The sequence below is a fragment of the Balaenoptera borealis genome (genome assembly GCF_965194805.1).
Source record: "Balaenoptera borealis genome assembly, chromosome: 2".
Lineage (NCBI taxonomy): Eukaryota > Metazoa > Chordata > Mammalia > Artiodactyla > Balaenopteridae > Balaenoptera > Balaenoptera borealis.
Window position 1 is genome coordinate 175,265,638 of NC_138867.1, and position 17,791 is coordinate 175,283,428.

The 17,791-nt window shown below is 42.4% G+C and overlaps 1 protein-coding gene and 1 long non-coding RNA gene across 4 annotated transcripts in view; one reads left to right on the forward strand and one right to left on the reverse strand.

The window, feature by feature from the left end:
* The window catches only part of LOC309624695 (uncharacterized protein), a 49,984-nt gene that overhangs the window by 19,675 nt on the left and 12,518 nt on the right, over positions 1-17,791 (forward strand). Inside the window, exon 1 of one of the 3 annotated variants that reach the window (XM_082383081.1) lies at positions 1,494-1,646. The exons of the other annotated variants lie outside the window; for them this stretch is intronic. Within the exon in view, the coding sequence (XP_082239207.1) occupies positions 1,644-1,646 (3 nt within the window). The 5' untranslated portion in view covers positions 1,494-1,643. Of the gene's footprint in view, positions 1-1,493; positions 1,647-17,791 lie in introns of those variants that run through there. 3 annotated transcript variants of the gene reach the window in all.
* Positions 410-1,502, reverse strand: LOC309624722. The gene is made up of 2 exons (XR_014242098.1): positions 1,439-1,502; positions 410-960 (listed from the first exon to the last, which is right to left on the reverse strand). It is a non-coding gene; the product is annotated as an uncharacterized lncRNA (long non-coding RNA).

Below are 17,791 nucleotides of genomic sequence, written 5' to 3' on the forward strand. Positions count from 1 at the left end.
CCAACACTTGGGGGGGTTGGTCGAGGTTCCACCTGTCTCCGAAGGTTATAGAAAAGGTAACATGGTATATACATCGCAATACACTGCATTTATTTGCTCTATTGATAAATCCTCCAGATCTTTTCATAGCAATACCCTTTGGTTTTTTTTTTGTTTGTTTGTTTTCCACACACACACACACACACACACTACCCTTTGTTTTTAAAAACTGAATATGATGATGCATTTATGGAACCCATTCTTTCTCAACAGACACTTGGCTTCTTACTGATTTTTCTGCCAAAACCGCGACTGAAAACTCAGATTGCCACATTATAGGACAAACTAACATACACAAATTGTTTGTTTCCAAACTTAATTACTGCTTGAAATTTTTTTTAAAGGATTTTTATTTTTATTTATTTAAAAATTTTATTTATTTATTTATTTTTGGCTGTGTTGGGTCTTCGTTTCTGTACGAGGGCCTTCTCTAGTTGCGGCAAGCGGGGGCCACTCTTCCTCGCGGTGCGCGGGCCTCTCACTATCGCGGCCTCTCTTGTTGCGGAGCACAGGCTCCAGACGCGCAGGCTCAGCAGTTGTGGCTCACGGGCCCAGTCGCTCCGCGGCATGTGGGATCTTCCCAGACCAGGGCTCGAACCCGTGTCCCCTGCATTGGCAGGCAGATTCTCAACCACTGTGCCACCAGGGAAGCCCTGCTTGAAATTTTTATCAGCAAATATATTCAGAAAAGAATATACAAAATGTTTTGTGGCAAGATTTAGTGATAATTGAAACATCTTTGGAATCTTCATGAAGATTCATAAATGGCCTGTGGGCAATGGTGAGAGTGTCCTGACGTTCCCATCCCTCACTCATCTCGGTCCTGCCCCATTCATGACGGTGGTTGTGATTCTTTGTTTATCCTTCATACCGTCGCCATTTTTCACTCAGCAGTGGTCTTTCAGTTTTGCCTCCTTTGACCTTTCAACAAACAAGTATTAAAGGAATTACACTGAAAAGGTTTGCCGGTGGTTTCTCTTTCTCAGTGTTTCACACATGCTAGTGTCTGAGGCTTCAGGGCTGGTCTAGGACTGCGGGGTTCATCCTCCCACCAGAGCCAAGTGCCCCTGAGGCCGGCGGGCTTTTAAAGTACCAAATGAGTGGGGGTAGGTAGGGATGGATGGGCGTCTCTCAAAGGAAATGGTCAAAGATAAAAGTGGAGCCAGACTCATTTCATATGGTGAGGTCACTTTTAAGTCTCCGTGTCTGTGAAGAAGTGTCACAGTTCCGTGAGGGCCTCGCGGCCTTATGGTTCAGTGCAGTGTCCGTGGAGGGGACAGTTCTGGCCCACTGCCAGGACAAGGTCGGCGCAAAGACGAGAACTCCAGCCTCCTGTCACTCAGGCGCGGTGGGCGGGGCCTTGCGAACTGTCCAATCAGGGGAGTCGCTGGTTACGTACGTGTGGGCGCCAGTGGGCGACGCTCCAGTGACGCTCGTGGGTGGCGTGGACTGCTCGCTCATTCCCATTTGCTCCCGCCGCGCAGCACATCCCCTCTCGGTGCCCTTAAAGGGCTCCGGTGGCTCCGCGGCATCCTCTGTCGCTGAGACCTGCACTTGCCGCGGTAGTCGTGGGGTGGACGACAGGGAAGCCGAGAAACCGAAAAATGGTGAGTTGGGGAGCCTGGTGTTGGGAGACGGGGGCGGAGGGACCGGTTGGAACTGGCTGTGGTGGGACCCAGGCCTCCCAGCGATCAACTCCGGACCTGCGGACCGGAGTCCACAGCCGGCGCGGCAGGCAGCGTGGGGGCTCGGCCGGCAGTCGGCACCCAGGGCGGCCTCTCCGCTCACTGCTGCGGCCGTGTCTACTCCAGATTGTGTGGTGTCCACGGGGAGGGTGATCAGAGGACAATCGTGACTCAGTATCCGGGGCTCCTGCGTTGGAGGAGCTGTGGTCTTTGGGGTCCCCCGTCCCTCCTTTCTCCCCGGGGTGGGGGGACTCTTTTCCCCATCACTTTCCCAAATTTTGAGAAACAGGGTCACAAATCCATGACCCTGTTCTTGCACCCTTGCTCTTCCCAGGGCAGGCAATAAATGCCTAGATTTCCAGATCTTTCCCTACGTTCCCAAACGCCATCTTCCCCTCTCCAGTTCATAGCTTCATTATTAACTATTTGTCTTCCGCGGTGCATTTCAGACTACGCAGTATTTTAATTGTATCATTTCTCCACAGAGCCATGAATGGCTCTTTTTAAAGATTCATTTTTTTGTCCATGTAAATTTTCCATGAGAAAAAATCAGAGACTAACCACCTGGAACTACATTGTATAAGTCTTGTGCTTCCCCCCCGGACCTTTCCTGGGCACAGACATCCTGTTTGAGCCCTGTGGGTGGAGGTTCCTCTTTGGAGCTTTTTATCATAGTTCCAGGTCAGCCTTGCCCCTCCCTGAGTTTGTGACTTTATTCACTTTAAGTCTCGGTTTTTGATAACTGTAAATGTATTTTAATCAATAGATCTTGAAAGAGAGTATAAAATATTTCCAAAGGGGAAGAAAGAGGTGAATTTCAGAAAAAATAAAACAAAGTATTCCATTATACCATTCTGTTAGTTAAAATTTTTCTTTTTTTTGGTCTCATGAGTGACTGCATGTAACATTCGAGATCTGTTTTTTTCTTTTCTTCAATTATGATTATTTCCAAACAGTTCCTTGCCATGGAAATAATAATTAACTGACATTTATTTTCTGAAAGGAATAGACATTTGTGTGTTTTGTTCTTGAACTAGAAAAATGCCTTACCATTTTCTTCCTTTCTTTACACATAAATTCTGGTTTAGAGTGGTTGTGCTGGATTATTCAAACACTGGGTGTGTGTCATTTAAAATATCAGTGGTGTCCAAGGCAACAACAGTGGGGCACCGAGACCTGTGGTCAGTATTTCTAAGCTAAGGCCCCCTTAAGCCTGCAAAGGGAAGTACTCAGAGGACCAGTTGTTCTTGCTGGGGAGGCTCCCCCTGCAAGTGTCCTACCTGCTTGCACCCACTGTGGAAGGAGTCTTTATAGTAAGAGAAGATACAGAGCCCTGGAAAGCTGGGGATGCACCTGTGATAGTGGGTGGGGGATGGGGAGTGATGCCCTTTCTGAAGCTATAACTGTGATTTTCTTGGTGCCTATTTTGAGATACAGGTTTGAGTTGCATCTGCAGTGTAGGTGCACTCAGAGTAATATGAGTACATTGAGAAAGTCTGTGAAGGTCAGGTGTTCTGTCTCCTGGACAAGAGTTTATGAATTTCGGAGTACATTTCAGTTAGAACTTTAAATTGAATCTGGCCAAGAGTTTTCTCACTTGTAAGAATTGAAGCCTGAGAAGGGAGCATTTGCATTATGTTGGAGCCTCCAGAGTTTATTTCTATGGCTGCTCAGGTATCCTTACCCTCCATCACCAGGGACTGACACACTCTAGGGGTTGTATCCCCACAGGGGGAGTCTGGACCTCTGGAAATCTGGGTTTTCTTCTGAACTGTAGGGAAACAGGTTGCTTATCTCACTGATTGAAATATTTGCATTTCTTTCCTTGTATATGTTTATATATTGAATATTGCAGCTCTTAACTCTAGTTTCCCTTAATAGTTTGTGATATAATTTACTGTGTGAGTGTATAATATTTATAGGTCTCAGGCTTTAAATGTATGTTGATTGAGAGACATAGTGGGAGTACGGCCAGGAATTCTGGAACCAAACAGAGTATTTGTTCCTTTTAGGCAAGAGATTCTCAAGATATGAGATGGGTGTATTTGAGTTCTCAGATGGTTTTTACATTTGTAAGTCAGTTTTTGTATGTGCATGTCCTTAGAGAGCTTTGAAATTTTAAGTGCTATAATACTGAAGCAAATGAATTCCTTTAATTGATATGAGGAAAACTATTCAAAACTTACCTAAGTCACTGAAAATCCTAGTATATTTAATGGATTAGACCCAAATTCCTAGTGCATTACACATTACTTATTTCTGAAGTAACCCCCAGAGTGAGATATAAGGAGAAACTATGATGCCTCTCTTGTAATTTTAGTTAGAACGAGATATGAAACTTTTCATTTTTTATGCTTTAAACTTTTGTAAGTGTTAATGTTTAAAGGAGTAAATCTTAGAATGGTTTCCGCCATAGAAAAGTAAAAAATAAGTTTAAAATTAAAAAATTAAAAGCAAGCTAATTAAAAGTAAAGGCTGTTAAATAGAAAAATATGGTTTATGCAGATTACTCAGTTAATCTTAAGTAATCATGCGAAGGTTAGGAAAAGGCTGTTAAGATAAGAAGGTCTAAAGTAGACTCACTCCAGAACACCCTGACCCCTCAAGTGCTCTTGGTTCAGCCACCCCCAAATAAACAGTATTGATCATTTCTTGAGCATCTTGATTTGGTGTTTCTTTATCAAAAAGGAAGCAACTGCAAATGCATATTTTTCTTTCTTTCTTTCTTTTTTTGGCCACACCACACGGCTTGTGGGATCTTAGCACCCCGACAGGGATTGAACCTGTGCCCCCCTGCAGTGGAAGCGCGAAGTCTTAACCTCTGGACTGCCAGGGAAGTCCCCAGACTCCGCATTTTTTGATGTTTGCTCACAGTTAAAGCCTCACCAATCTGTTAAATAACAAGAATTCAACTAAATAAATGTTAAAGGTCTTATTGGCTTTATTAAGTGATTGGTGGTGAATTGGACAGCATCGCATCTAGCAAGTAGAGAGGTGTCCAAGATGGAAGGCTTAGATGGGCAGAGGGGGAAGGGGGAAGGAAAGAGTGGATTATCTCATCTTTCTTTGAGGGACAGAAAAAAAAACCTATGCGGGGACTTCCCTGGTGGTCCAGTGGTTAAGACTCAGTGCTCCCAATGAAGTGGCCCCAGGCTCGACCCCTGGTCAGGGAACTAGATCCCACATGCCACAACTAAGAGTTCACATGCCGCAACGAAGATCCGGCGTGCTGCAACTAAGACCCAGAGCAGCCAAATAAATATTTTTTTTTAAAAAAAAGGAAAAACCTATGTGGCAGATTACCTCGTTGGTGTTGACCAGAAAATTCCAGATTGGTTAAGATGACATTCCTGGGGGAGGTCATATTTGCAGTTAGGTATTAAGTCTTTGGTGACATGGGCTTAGCACAAATGACTCCATTTGGGGCCTACTGTTTCTTTTTAACACCTCCCTCTTCCCCTTGTGCCCTGACCTGGACAAGCTGATGAGAAGTCTGGGTGGCCTCCCTTCTAGAGGTGGCAGGGGGTTCCAGCCACACAGGCTCCTGCCCTTGGGCAAGAATATTTGCCTCGGTCCCACTTTCCACCCACAGTGAACACCCAGGCCAGGATCCTCTTCTTGGTTTGTGAAGCCATTTCAGAGCTGCTTGAGAGGCCAGGCCTGCTCTCCCCCGAGACCTCTCTTCTATGAGTCGTAACCCTTACCCTCTTGGTGGGTGTGTACTACACCGGTGACAGCCTCAGCCGCACCTCTGCAGGTGACCATAGCAGCTGGCCCTGTGAGCAGCATGGCCAGGCATGATCACCACCCGTGGGTCTGTCTTCTCCTGCTCTGACTCGCTCACCTGCTCTGCTGTCTGATGGCGGCCGGCGCTGTGGGCTGCTGGGTGCTGGGGAGCTCGAGCTGTGAGCTGTGCTGCCCTGTGTTGCATTGTTGACCATGCCAGGACTCAGTTCTGTGTTCAGCCGACCAGAATTGTCAGTTTTAAGAACTCCTAGGCATTTGGGAGCAGCAGTATGGGATTGGAGCTCTCCTTAAATTAGTCTTGGGTCAGTGTGTTTGCTGGGATTTATCTGCGTGTTAGAGTGAAGCTGTGCTAGTGCCTGGGTTGGACCCAACATGTAAGGCACAGGTGGGAAAGAGAGACGATAGCCTGTGTAAGAGCTGGGCTAGTTGGGTGGTAGTTCCTGACAGAGCAGTTACTGGAGAGAAAAGAGAGCGGGAAAGGCAGTCATTAGATGGTGGCTGAGTCCCCACTCGTAATTCCAGAGAGTTCCCCAGGACCCTTGAGTTCTGCTGCTGCCTTTATTGCAACAGAGATCCTGACCTTCAGGGTTACAGGGGACAACACCATGGCACCCATGTGGCACAACCAAGGGATTCCTTCAAACCTGATTTAAGCCCAAGTTCCTTATACTTTATAAAGCGGCCAGATATCATAGAGGAGGCCTCTGACCCTGATAGCACTGATGTGTGAGGCTCTCCAGAAGTAGAGTTTATAAATACCAGAGGATACCCCTTCCCCCGAAGTATTCAATATATCCAGTGACCAAAAAAAAGCAAAAGGGGGGGGACAAGAGGGAGAGGACAAATGAAAAAAATAATGAAACAAAGGTCCACAATTTGACCCAATTGGAAATCCAAAATATACAGAAAGAATTTACACAACGAAAAAGATGAAAGGGCACTACTTGGCTTTGGTGCCTCAACAACATAGTTTATGAAGTAATTTTGCCGTCTGCTGTGCTGCACTAGTTCTCAAACTTTCATGCAAATAATAAATACTAGGGCTCAAATTACAGTTATACCTGGGATCCCACTAAATTTAAGCAAGGTACCCCTGATAAATTTAGGGGAGTTACTAGATATCATATAGAAGACTAATAGGTGTATTTCACCTTAACTTTGAGAACTGTGGTCTTACCTAAATTCCCCATGGTCTTATCACCGACTGTCCTAAAATATCCACACCCAGCAAGGAAGGTCTGATCCAGTGAAATTTTAATTTAGTCTTTGCCACTTTCAAATTATATTGATAAATGAGACCTCACTTACCTTACCCCCCTAGTTAAATATGGCCCAGTGTAAATTAAACAGGGTTTTGAAGGATTGAAAAACACTGTACAAATCTGTTCAGTGAGGAAGTGATTAACCCCCTGTGCTTCTCCTTTTAATAGCCTTATTTGGTCTCTTCTCAACCCTGGAAAAAATGAATGCCACCTCACACTGGATTACGGCAACCTTGAGGCTGTGATTTCACCAAATAAGCCCCAATTCCGAGCCCCCAACATTATGGAAATTACTGGCTCCACCCACTCAGCAACGTAAATATCCTGCTCCCACAGATTTGGCTAAGTCTGTTCTGTTCAGTGTCTATTTCAGCAGCTTCTCAGCTGCAGTTGGCCTTCACCTCGAAGGGGCATGGTACACCTTTACCTGGCTACCCTCAGGGAACCTCAGCACCACTGTGAGCACACACAGTCTCTGCAGGCAGGATCTGAACTGTAGCCATCTTGCTCCAGAAGCACAGGTGTGACATTACACCAATGACATCTTCTTTCTGAGGACATCAGAACATAAAAATATTGACAAAAAGAGCTCCTAAACAGTAGACAGGTCATTGCTGGTATATGATGTGAGGTTCCTGGCACCTAGCTTAAATTCCTAACAATTATTTGGTAACCTGGGGCCCACTCTCCCTGACACAGTGAAGAAATAACTTGTCCCTCTCAGCACCCACAACCTTGTCTAGATTCTTCTGGTGTTCTGGAGGCATCTGATTCCTTGTTTACGAATTTTACTTGAGCCTATTTATACTATTACTTGTAAATTGGCCCACCTTGAATATTCCCCCTACAAAAAAAACAAAAAGGCTCTGGACTCAGGTCAAAATGCCAGACAACAGGCACTTCCCTTAGTGTCATCAGACACTGATTCACAGTAGAGGCTTCAGTGACCTCGTCTTCTGCCTCTGGAGTTGCCATCAGTAACTGCCCTAGGCTCCACACTATATGCCATTCGAGCTGCAGTTATCCCTTCTGACAGAGCTATGCTAAAAATAGATAGCCCTGAGCATGTGACCCTTCACCCAGATTCCCACTATGATTTGGGACCTGTGAACAGCACCCCAAGAGCTCAGCTCAGCTATGGAGACCCCCTTCAGGCAAGATACAGCTAAACCTGGGCCCCCTGCCATAACCTACTTGCGGGAGGGGTGGCCTCCCCTCTCTTCAGTCCCTTTCTGAAGAAGGTCACCCCCTTCCCAGACCCCTAGGCTCCTTGGGGAGCTCCTTAGGATTCTCTGAGTGAAAAGCAATGGGAGTTTCAGACATTAGAGACAGCATCACCACGATCATACATGATCCAGCTCAGGCAGAGTTGCTGCTTTTCATCCCTTATTTGGGATATCCTGATGAAGGATGGGACTCAAGAGTGCACAACTGACCAAACATCAGGCTGTCATCTTAGCACTGACCAGCAATTGGCTTCATCAGCATGTGTTTATAGACCCCTGGATGACTGTCTTAAGAGTTGCCCCTTGGTGGTAAAAGAATTCTGAGAATCTCTTGCCTAACAGATACCCACGATGTAAATCAAGGTAGGGAATTCCCTGGTGGTCCAGTGGTTAGGACTCTGTGCTTCCACTGCAGAGGGCACCGGTTCAATCCCTGGTCGGGGAACTAAGATCCCACATGCCGAGCAGCCACACACACACAAATTAAGGTAACACTCATCTGTCCATGTCGGAGTTGCAGGTGCTGCTAATAGTAACCAGGGCACTCATTTCACTTCTCAGAATATCCAGTGCTGCGCTGTGGAACACAGCATTCAGTGTAGTTTAACCCTCTCTTATAAGTCTCAGAGTCCAGGCCTCATAAGAGCACCAAAATGGCTCACTGAAATAACTTCAGATCAGTTGACTGAAAGATGACCTCTTTCAGCCATCAGTCATCTGAGATGAATATTAAGGCATCTGACTTCATCTTTTTTTTTTCCCTAATAACACTTTACCTTTCTCTATAGCAGTTTTAGGTTTATAGAAAACTTGATTACAAAGTACAGAGTTCCCACTTAACCCCCCTGCCTTCATATCATATAGTTTGCCCTGTATTTTTTTTTTTGGCCGTGCCACAGGGCATGCGGGATCTTAGTTTCCCCACCAGGGATCGGACCCGCGCCCCCTGCAGTGGAAGCAGGGAGTCCTAACCACTGGACCCCCAGGGAGGTCCCTGCCCTATTTTTTGTATCTAGTATTGCTGTGGTACATTTGTTACATTTGATGAACCAATACTGATGCATTAAAGTCTGCAATTTACAATAGCGTTGACTCTTATGTTAGACAGTCTGTGGGCTTTGGCAACATAAAATGAGTTGTGTCCATCATTTCTGTATCATGTATTCTACTTTCATGCTCTAAAAGGCCCCTGTGCTCCACCTATTCATTCATTCCTCCCTCCCACCCAAAATCCCTGGCAGCTTTAGGTCTTACTCATAGTTTTTTCCTTTCGAGAACTATGGTTAGAATAATACAGTGTATAGCCTTGTCACATTGGCTGCTTTCACTTAGCAATATGATTTAAGGTTTCTCCATGTCTTTTTGGCTTGATACCTCATGTCCTTTTAACCTTGAAAAATATGTCATTGTATTGATGTTCCAGTGATTATTTTTCCATTCACCTGTTGAAGGATATCTTGTTTACCTCTAAGTCTTGGCAATCACGAGTAAAGCTTTTATAAAAATTCATGCTCAGGTTTTTTTTATGAACATAAGTTTTCAACTAATGTGGCAAAATACAAAGAAGCCTGATTGTTGGATTGTATAGTTAAGAATAGGTTTAGTATTTTAAGAAACTGCCTGTTTTCCAAAGTAGACATACCGTTTTCCATTCCCACCAGCATTGAGAATGGAACAGGGTTCCTGTTGCTCTACATTGTCTCTGTCCTTTGGTGTTCGTTCTCAATTTTTTGAATTTTAGTATTCTAATAAGTATCTAGTAATAATCTCATTCTTCTTTTATTTGCAATCCTAATGACATATGATGTGGAGCGTCTTTTCTTATGCTTATTTACCATCCATGTGTCTTATTTGGTGAGGTGTGTGTTCTGATATTTTGTCCATTTTTAATAGTGTTGCCTGTCTTATTGTTGAGTTTTGAGTTCTTTGGATATTTCAAATAGCAGTCGTTTATCAGATAAGTGCTTTGCAGAGATTTTCTCCCAGTCTGTGGCTTATTTTCAGTCTCTTAACCCTGTCTTTCATAGAGCAAGTTGTCATTTTAATGAAGTCAATTTACTAATATTTTTGTTTCATCAATCCTACTTTTGGTGTGTTGAATCAAAAAATTCATCACCAAACCCAAGGTCATATAGATTTTCTCCTGTTACCTTTTTTCCTTCAATATTTTAAAAACTTGAAGTATAGTTGATTTACAGTGTTGTGTCAATTTCTGCTATACAGCAAAGTGATTCAGCTGTACACATATATACATTTTTAATACTCTTTTCCATTATGGTTGATCATGGGATATTGAATATAGTTCTTCGTGCTGTACAGTAGGACCTTGTTCATCCATTCTATGTATAAAAGCTTCCATCTGCTAACCCCAGCCTCCCACTCCATCCCTCCCCCACCCCTCCCCCTTGGCAGCCGCCAGTCTGTTCTCTATGTCCATGATTCTGTTTCTGTTTCATAGATAGGTTCACTTTCTCCTGTGTTATCTTCTAGGAGTTCTGTAGTTTTGCGTTTTACATAAGATCTGTGGTCCATTTGGGGTTAATTTTTGCAAAAGGTGTAGGATCTGTGTCTAGACGTTCTTTTGTTCAACGTGGATATCTAGTTTTTCTGGCACTATTTGTTGAAAAGACTGTCATTTTTTCATTAAATTGCCTTTGATCCTTTGTCAAAGATGAATTGACTATATTTCTTTGGATCTATAGGAAATCATTGACTTTGTATGTTAACTATCCTTCAGTCTTACTGTACTCTCTTATTAGTTCAGGGGTTTTCTTTGTTGTTGTTGATTTTTTTTTCTCCATAATCATGTCATACATGACACAAGACAGTTTTATTTCTTACTTCCCATTCTGTATACCTTACATGTCCTTTTATTCTGTAAGCTTAAACTTCCAGTACAGTGTTGACTAGGACTGGTGAGAGAGAGGACATCATTGCCTCCTGATCTTACCAGGAAAGCATCTAGCTTCTCACCATTAAGTGTGATGTTAACTGCAGGTTTTTTGTAGATGGTCTTTCTCAAGAAGAAGTTCCTCTCTATTCCTAGTGTGCTATCATAAATGGATTTTGGATTTTGTCAAATGCTTTTACATTTTCATTTTCTCCTGTTTCATTCCTCATATTAATAATTCGGCTTTTTTTCTTTCTTTTGTTTTTTTTTTGGCTGTGCTGTGTGGCTTGCAGGATCTTAGTTCCCCCAACCAGGGATTGAACCCAAACCCTCAGCAGTGAAAGCACAGAGTCTTAACCACTGGACCACCAGGGAATTCCCATGTCTTTTCTCTTTTTTTCTCGGCTTATATAGACATTTCTGAATTTCATCTCTTCAAAAAACAGATGTGTTTTGTTTATTTTTCTCAATGATTTCTTGTACTTTCATTGATTCTCAAATTGTTACATCTCTTCCTGTGCTTACTTTGGGCTTAATTTCCTCTTCTTTTTCTACTTTTTAAGGCTAAAGGCTTAGATCATTAATTACAGATCTCTTTCTTCAAGTGTATGCCTTCAATGCCATAAATTTCCCTCTACACCCACTCTATTTTTGCTGCATTCCACAAGTTTCGGTAAATTGTACATTCATTTTTATTTAATCAAGGTAATTTTTAATCGCTGTTGAAACTTTTTCTTTGATCCATGGGTTATTTAAAAGTGTGTTGTTTAATCTCGAAGTATTTGAATGTTTTTAAATATCTTTCTATTGATTTCCAGGTTAATGCCTTTGTGTTCTGAGAGTATATTCTGTATGATTTCCCTTGTTTAAGATTAGTTAATATGTGTTTTATGTCCCAGAATGTGTTGTTTGTTTTGGCCACGCCACACGGCTTGCAGGATCTTAGTTCCCCAACCAGGGAACAAACCCGGGCCCATGGCAGTGAAAGCACCCAGTCCTAACCACAGGACCACCAGGGAATTCCCCCAGAATGTGTTCTATCCTTATGAATTTCCCATGTTAACTTGAGAAGGATGTGTATTCTGCTATTTGATGAAGTAATCCACAGTTTTCAGTTATGTCCGGTTGTTTGAGGGCACTGTTCAATTCAGCTCTGTGGCTTTCCTGAATTTCTTCCTGCTGGTTCTCGTAATCATTAGAGGGGTGTTGAAGTCCAACTATAATAGTGGAGTCGTCTGTTTTTCCTTGTAATTCTATCCATTTTTCCCTGGTGTATTTTGGCACTGTGTTGTTGCTGTGCACATAAGCACTAAGGATTGCTTTGTCTTCTTGGAGATTTGACCCCTTTATCTTCATGCATTGCCCCTCTTTATCTCTGTGCTTTGTCAGAAAATAATACGGATTTTCTACTTATCTTTTAATGTTAACATGATAACATCTTTTTCCATCCCTTAGTCTTAATCCATCTGTCTTTATTGTGAATGTGGCTTTATTACAGACAACATATAATTTTTTAAATCCACTATGACAGTATGTGACTTCAATTGTTACATTTTTAGACCATTGACTTTTTTTTAGGTATAGTTGATTTACAATATTATATCAGTTTCAGGCATACAACCTAAGAATTCAAAATTTTTATAGATTATACTCCATATAAAGTTATTACAAAATATTGGCTATATTCCTTGTGCTATACAATATACAATATAATATACGCTTGTAGCTTATTTATTTTATACATAGTAGTTTGTACCCCTTAATCTCCCACCCGTCTTTCCCCTCCCCCCTTCGCTCTCCCCATTTGTAACTGCTAGTTTGTTCTATTTGCGAGTCTGTTTTTGTTTTGTTATATTCATTTGTTTCTTTTAGATTCCCCATGTAAGTGAAATCATACAGCATTTGTCTTTCTCTGTTGACTTATTTTACTGAGCATAATACCCTTCATCTATCCATGTTGTTGCAAATGGCAAAATTACATTCTTTTTTCTAGCCGAGAAGTATTTCATTGTACGTATTATGCACCACATCTTCTTTATCCATTCATCTGTCGAGGGACACTTAGGTTGCCTCCATATCTTGGCTATTGTAAATAATGCTGCTGTGAACATTGGGGTGTGTGTATCTGTTTGAAATAGTGTTCATCTTCTTCAGATATATACCCAGGAGTGGAATTGCTGGATCATATGGTAGTTCTATTTTCAGTTTTTTGCGAAATCTCAGTACTGTTTTCCATATTAGTTGGCACTGATTTACATTCCTAGCAACAGTGTACAAGGGTTCCCTTTTCTCCACATCCTCACCAACATTTGTTATTTGTGGTCTTTTTGATGGTAGATGTTCAGACAGGTGTGAGGTGATACCTCATTGTTTTGACTTGCATTTCTCTGATGCAGTGATGTTGAGCATCTTTTCATATGCTAGTTGACCATCTGTAAGTCTTCTTTGGAAAAAATGTCTACTCAGGTCTTCTATCCATTTTTTAATCAGGTTATTTTTTTTTGATACTGAGTTATATGAGCTGTTTATATCTTTTGGATATTAACCCCGTATCAGTCATATCATTTGCAGATATTTTCTCCCATTCAATGTGCTGTCTTCTCATTTTGTCGATGGTTTATTTACTTATTTTTTAACCACAAAAAGTTGATTGGTACATACCTTTCCATACTTTCTCCTGTATTTATTTTAAATTTTTTCTTTTTATTGATATTTTATTGACATACAAAATACTTTAAATGTATTAACCAAGTTTTTTTTTACAGAATTTTTAAAATTTTTTATTTTATATTGGAGTACAGTATAGTTGATTAACAATGTTGTGTTAGTTTCAGATGTACAGCAAAGTGATTCAGTTATATATATACATGTATCTATTCTTTTTCAAATTCTTTTCCCATTTGGGTTCTTACAGAATATTGAGCAGAGTCCCCTGTGCTATGCAGTAGGTCCTTGTTGGTTATCTATTTTAAATATAGTAGTGTGTATCTTTCAATCCCAAACTCCCAATTTATTCCTCCCTCCCACCACCTGTCCCCTTTGGTAACCGTAAGTTTGTTTTCTAAGTCTGTGAGCCTATTTCTGTTTTGTAAATAAGTTCATTTGTATCATGTCTTTTTAGATTCCCCATGTAAGCAGTATTATATGATATTTGTCTTTCTCTGTCTGACTTCACTTAGTATGATAACCTCCAGGCCTGTGAATGGTTTCTTTAGATATGCAAAACCTTTTAAGTTTAATTAGGTCCCATTTGTTTCTTTTTGCTTTTGTTTCCTTTGACCCCACCCCCTTACTCCCTGCTCCCATATTTTTCCCTATGCATCTCTTCCATTTGGCTGTTCGAGTTGTATTCTTCATCATAAACCAGTAATAGTAAAGCCAAGTGTCTTCCTGAGTTCTCAGAATTGTTCTAGCAAATTACCAAACCTGAGGGAGTGTCAAGGGGATCTATGACTTTGTAGGCAGCTGGGTAGAAATGTCAGTAGCCCAGGCACCCTGTTTGTGGCCAGCAGCTGAAGTGGGGGCAGTCTTGTGGGAGTGAGTGTTTATTAATCTGTGAGGTCCAACACTAACTCCAGGTAGCATTCATATTGACTCAAACTGGTAGACACATATTTGAAGACAGGGTTGGAGCAGTGGTGTTAAAAAGACACCACATATTTGACGTAAGGAGGGGAAACCACTGTCACAAGTGCTTCTGTCCCCTACCCCCACCTTTGGAGAGCAGGGAGGCTAGAGGAGACTCAAGTGGGTGTTTACACCACACAACGCACGCACGCCCCAGATCAGCTGCACTGTTACAAAATAGATTTATTTTGAGGACAGTTCTTGTTAAGAACAGAGTATTCTGGACATGGCTACTTTTTTGTCTCGCTGATTTTGGAGACAGCAGTTTCCCCATGACCTAAATTCTCTGATGGGTCTATTGTTAATTTTTAGTTTGTTGGTTTTTTCCTATGAGGGTGCTAATGCCAGCTTCTAAGCTCCTTACATGCCAGATCAGGAACCGGAAGTCTCTGGCCTCAGTTTTTATTTTTGTTTGCTGACAGCTTTATACTTTCATCCCTCCTTATTCCTCTTTGTACCCCACATCTGTACAAAGCACTAAGAAAGCCTGAGTGTTCCTTCCTTTGATGCTGGCAAGAGAGTAATAAGTCCGTGGAAGTTCCTGCTCATGTGCGCAAACTGTCACCCTAGCCCACCCCCTAATCTCAATGAAAAAACCCAAGCCAGGCTCCTTACCTTGCTCTCCGAAGGCATCTCCCACCTACTTGAGAGGCCCGCCCTGCCCTCCCCAGACACTTCCATTATAGAAGTAAAAAACTTCATACTCTCTTGGCATTGAGTGTGCTGTCATCAGCCTACACATCTGAGCCAAATCTCAGATGGGGTCCACAAGAAAAGGGAACATGGTCTGTATATTGCAACACACTTTGCTTAATTATTCTATTGAGGGACTTCCTGGCGGCGAAGTGGTTAAAAATCCGCCTGCCAATGCAGAGGACACGGGTTCGAGCCCTGGTCTGGGAAGATCCCACATGCCACGGAGCAACTAAGTCCGTGCACCACAACTATTGAGCCTGTGCTCTAGAGCCTGCGAGCCACAACTACTGAAGCCCGTGCACCTAGAGCCCGTGCTCCGCAACAAGAGAAGCCACCACAGTGAGAAGCCTGCACACCACAACAAAGAGTAGCCTCTGCTTGTCGCAACTAGAGAAAGCCTGCGCACAGCGACGAAGACCCGACGCAGCCAAAAAATAAATTAATTTTAAAAAATTATTCTATTGAAAAATCCTCCACATCTTTTTATACCAGTTCATGTCACCCTTTATTTTTTTTTAATTTAATTAACTTATTATTTTTGGCTGCGTCAGGTCTTAGTTGCGGCATACGGGATCTTTCATTTGTGGCATGCAGGGATTTTCGTTTAGGTGTGTGGGCTTCTCTGTAGTTTTGGCATGTGGGCTCCAGAGCACGTGGGCTCTGTAGTTGTGGCACACAGGTTTAGTTGCCCTGCGGCGTGTGGGATCTTACTTTCCTGACCAGGGATCGAACCTGCATACCCTACATTGGAAGGCGGATTCTTTACTACTGGACCACCAGGGAAGTCCCTTCACCTTTTATTTTTAAAAAGTGAATATGAGGGTGAGATTAGGTAACCAGTTCTTTCAAAATAGACACTTGTCTTGCTACCAGTTTTTGCTACCAGAATCTGTGAATTAAAACTCAGGTTGCCACATCACAGGGCAAACATAGTAAAATTCTGTTCTTCTCCAAACTTCATTAATTCCTTATTTTTTTTGTTATCACATATATTCAAAAAAGAATGTACAGGGCTTCCCTGGTGGTGCAGTGGTTGAGAATCTGCCTGCCAATGCAGGGGACACGGGTTCGAGCCCTGGTCTGGGAAGATCCCACATGCCACGGAGCAACTGGGCCCGTGAGCCACAACTACTGAGCCTGCGTGTCTGGAGCCTGTGCTCCGCAACAAGAGAGGCCGCGATAGTGAGAGGCCCGCGCACCGCGATGAAGAGTGGCCCCCACTCGCCGCAACTAGAGAAAGCCGTCGCACAGAAACGAAGACCCAACACAGCCAAAAATAAATAAATAAATTAATTTAAAAAAAAAAAAGAATGTACAAAATGTTTTTTTTATATAAATTTATTTTATTTATTATTTTTGGCTGCATTGGGTCTTCGTTGCTGTGTGCGGGCTTTCTCTGGTTGTGGCGAGCAGGGGCTACTCTTCGTTGTGGTGCATGGGCTTCTCATTGCGGTGGGTTCTCTTGTTGCGGAGCACGGGCTCTAGGCGCCCGGGCTTCAGTAGTTGTGGCACGTAGGCTCTAGAGCGCAGGCTCAGTAGTTGTGGCTCATGGGCTTAGTTGCTTCACAGCATGTGGGATCTTCCCGGACCAGGGCTCAAACCCGTGTCCCCTGCATTGGCAGGTGGATTCTTAACCACTGCGCCACCAGGGAAGCCCGTACAAAATGTTTTATTGGAAGATCTAGTAATAATAACAATATAAACATCTTTGTAATCATCAAGATTCATAAGTGGGCCTTTGGGCAGTTTTTAGAGTCTCATGATGTTCTGCTCCCTTACTCATCTCCGTGCTGCCCCATAGATGATCTCTGTTGATTGTTTAGTTATTCATACCTTTACCATCTATTCTTTTCACTATGCAGTGTTGTTTTAGTTTTGTCTGTTTTGACCTTTCAGTAAATGAGTATTAATGAAATTACAGTCAAAATGTTTTTTGGTTGGTTCTTTGCAGAAGTATGTTTCATACACTCCTAGGGTCTGAGGCTACAGGCCAGTCAAGGTATTCATCCATTGCAGTGGTTATAGGGTTGGGCTTTTTCCAGTTAAAAATTTTTTTTTTTGGCTGTGCCACACAACTTATGGGATCTTACTTCCCTGACTAGGGATTGAACCTGGGCCCTTGGCAGTGAAATCACAGAGTCCTAACCACTTGACCTCCAGGGAATTCTCTCCAGTTTAATTTTTAATCTCGTTAAAAATACATTTTCTATATTCTTGCATTAGTCTCCAAGTACATAAATCCTCTGGACATTGGAGAAAAATTGCTAAGCTGTAGATGGTGATCGAGTTCAAATTTATAGGAAATGGCAGTGGAGTGCATCAGTTGATGCTTTCTCCATTCGTGCATAATTTACATATTTGTCACCTATGGTCATCAACACTTGGGATTACTAAATTGACTAAATTTTTGTCCTAATCAGTGTGAAATGTAATCTGCTTGACGTGTTGTTTCATTACTTCCTATTACCAATCAGATAGGTATTTTTTCATAAGTGATCTCTCATTTTCTGTTAAACATGTTTTGGTTATTTTCCCTTTTTTTTTCCCTTAACTATTGTGTCCGTTCATCTTACTTCGCACACTAACCCTTTAACATTGCATGTATTTTCTTCTACTTGT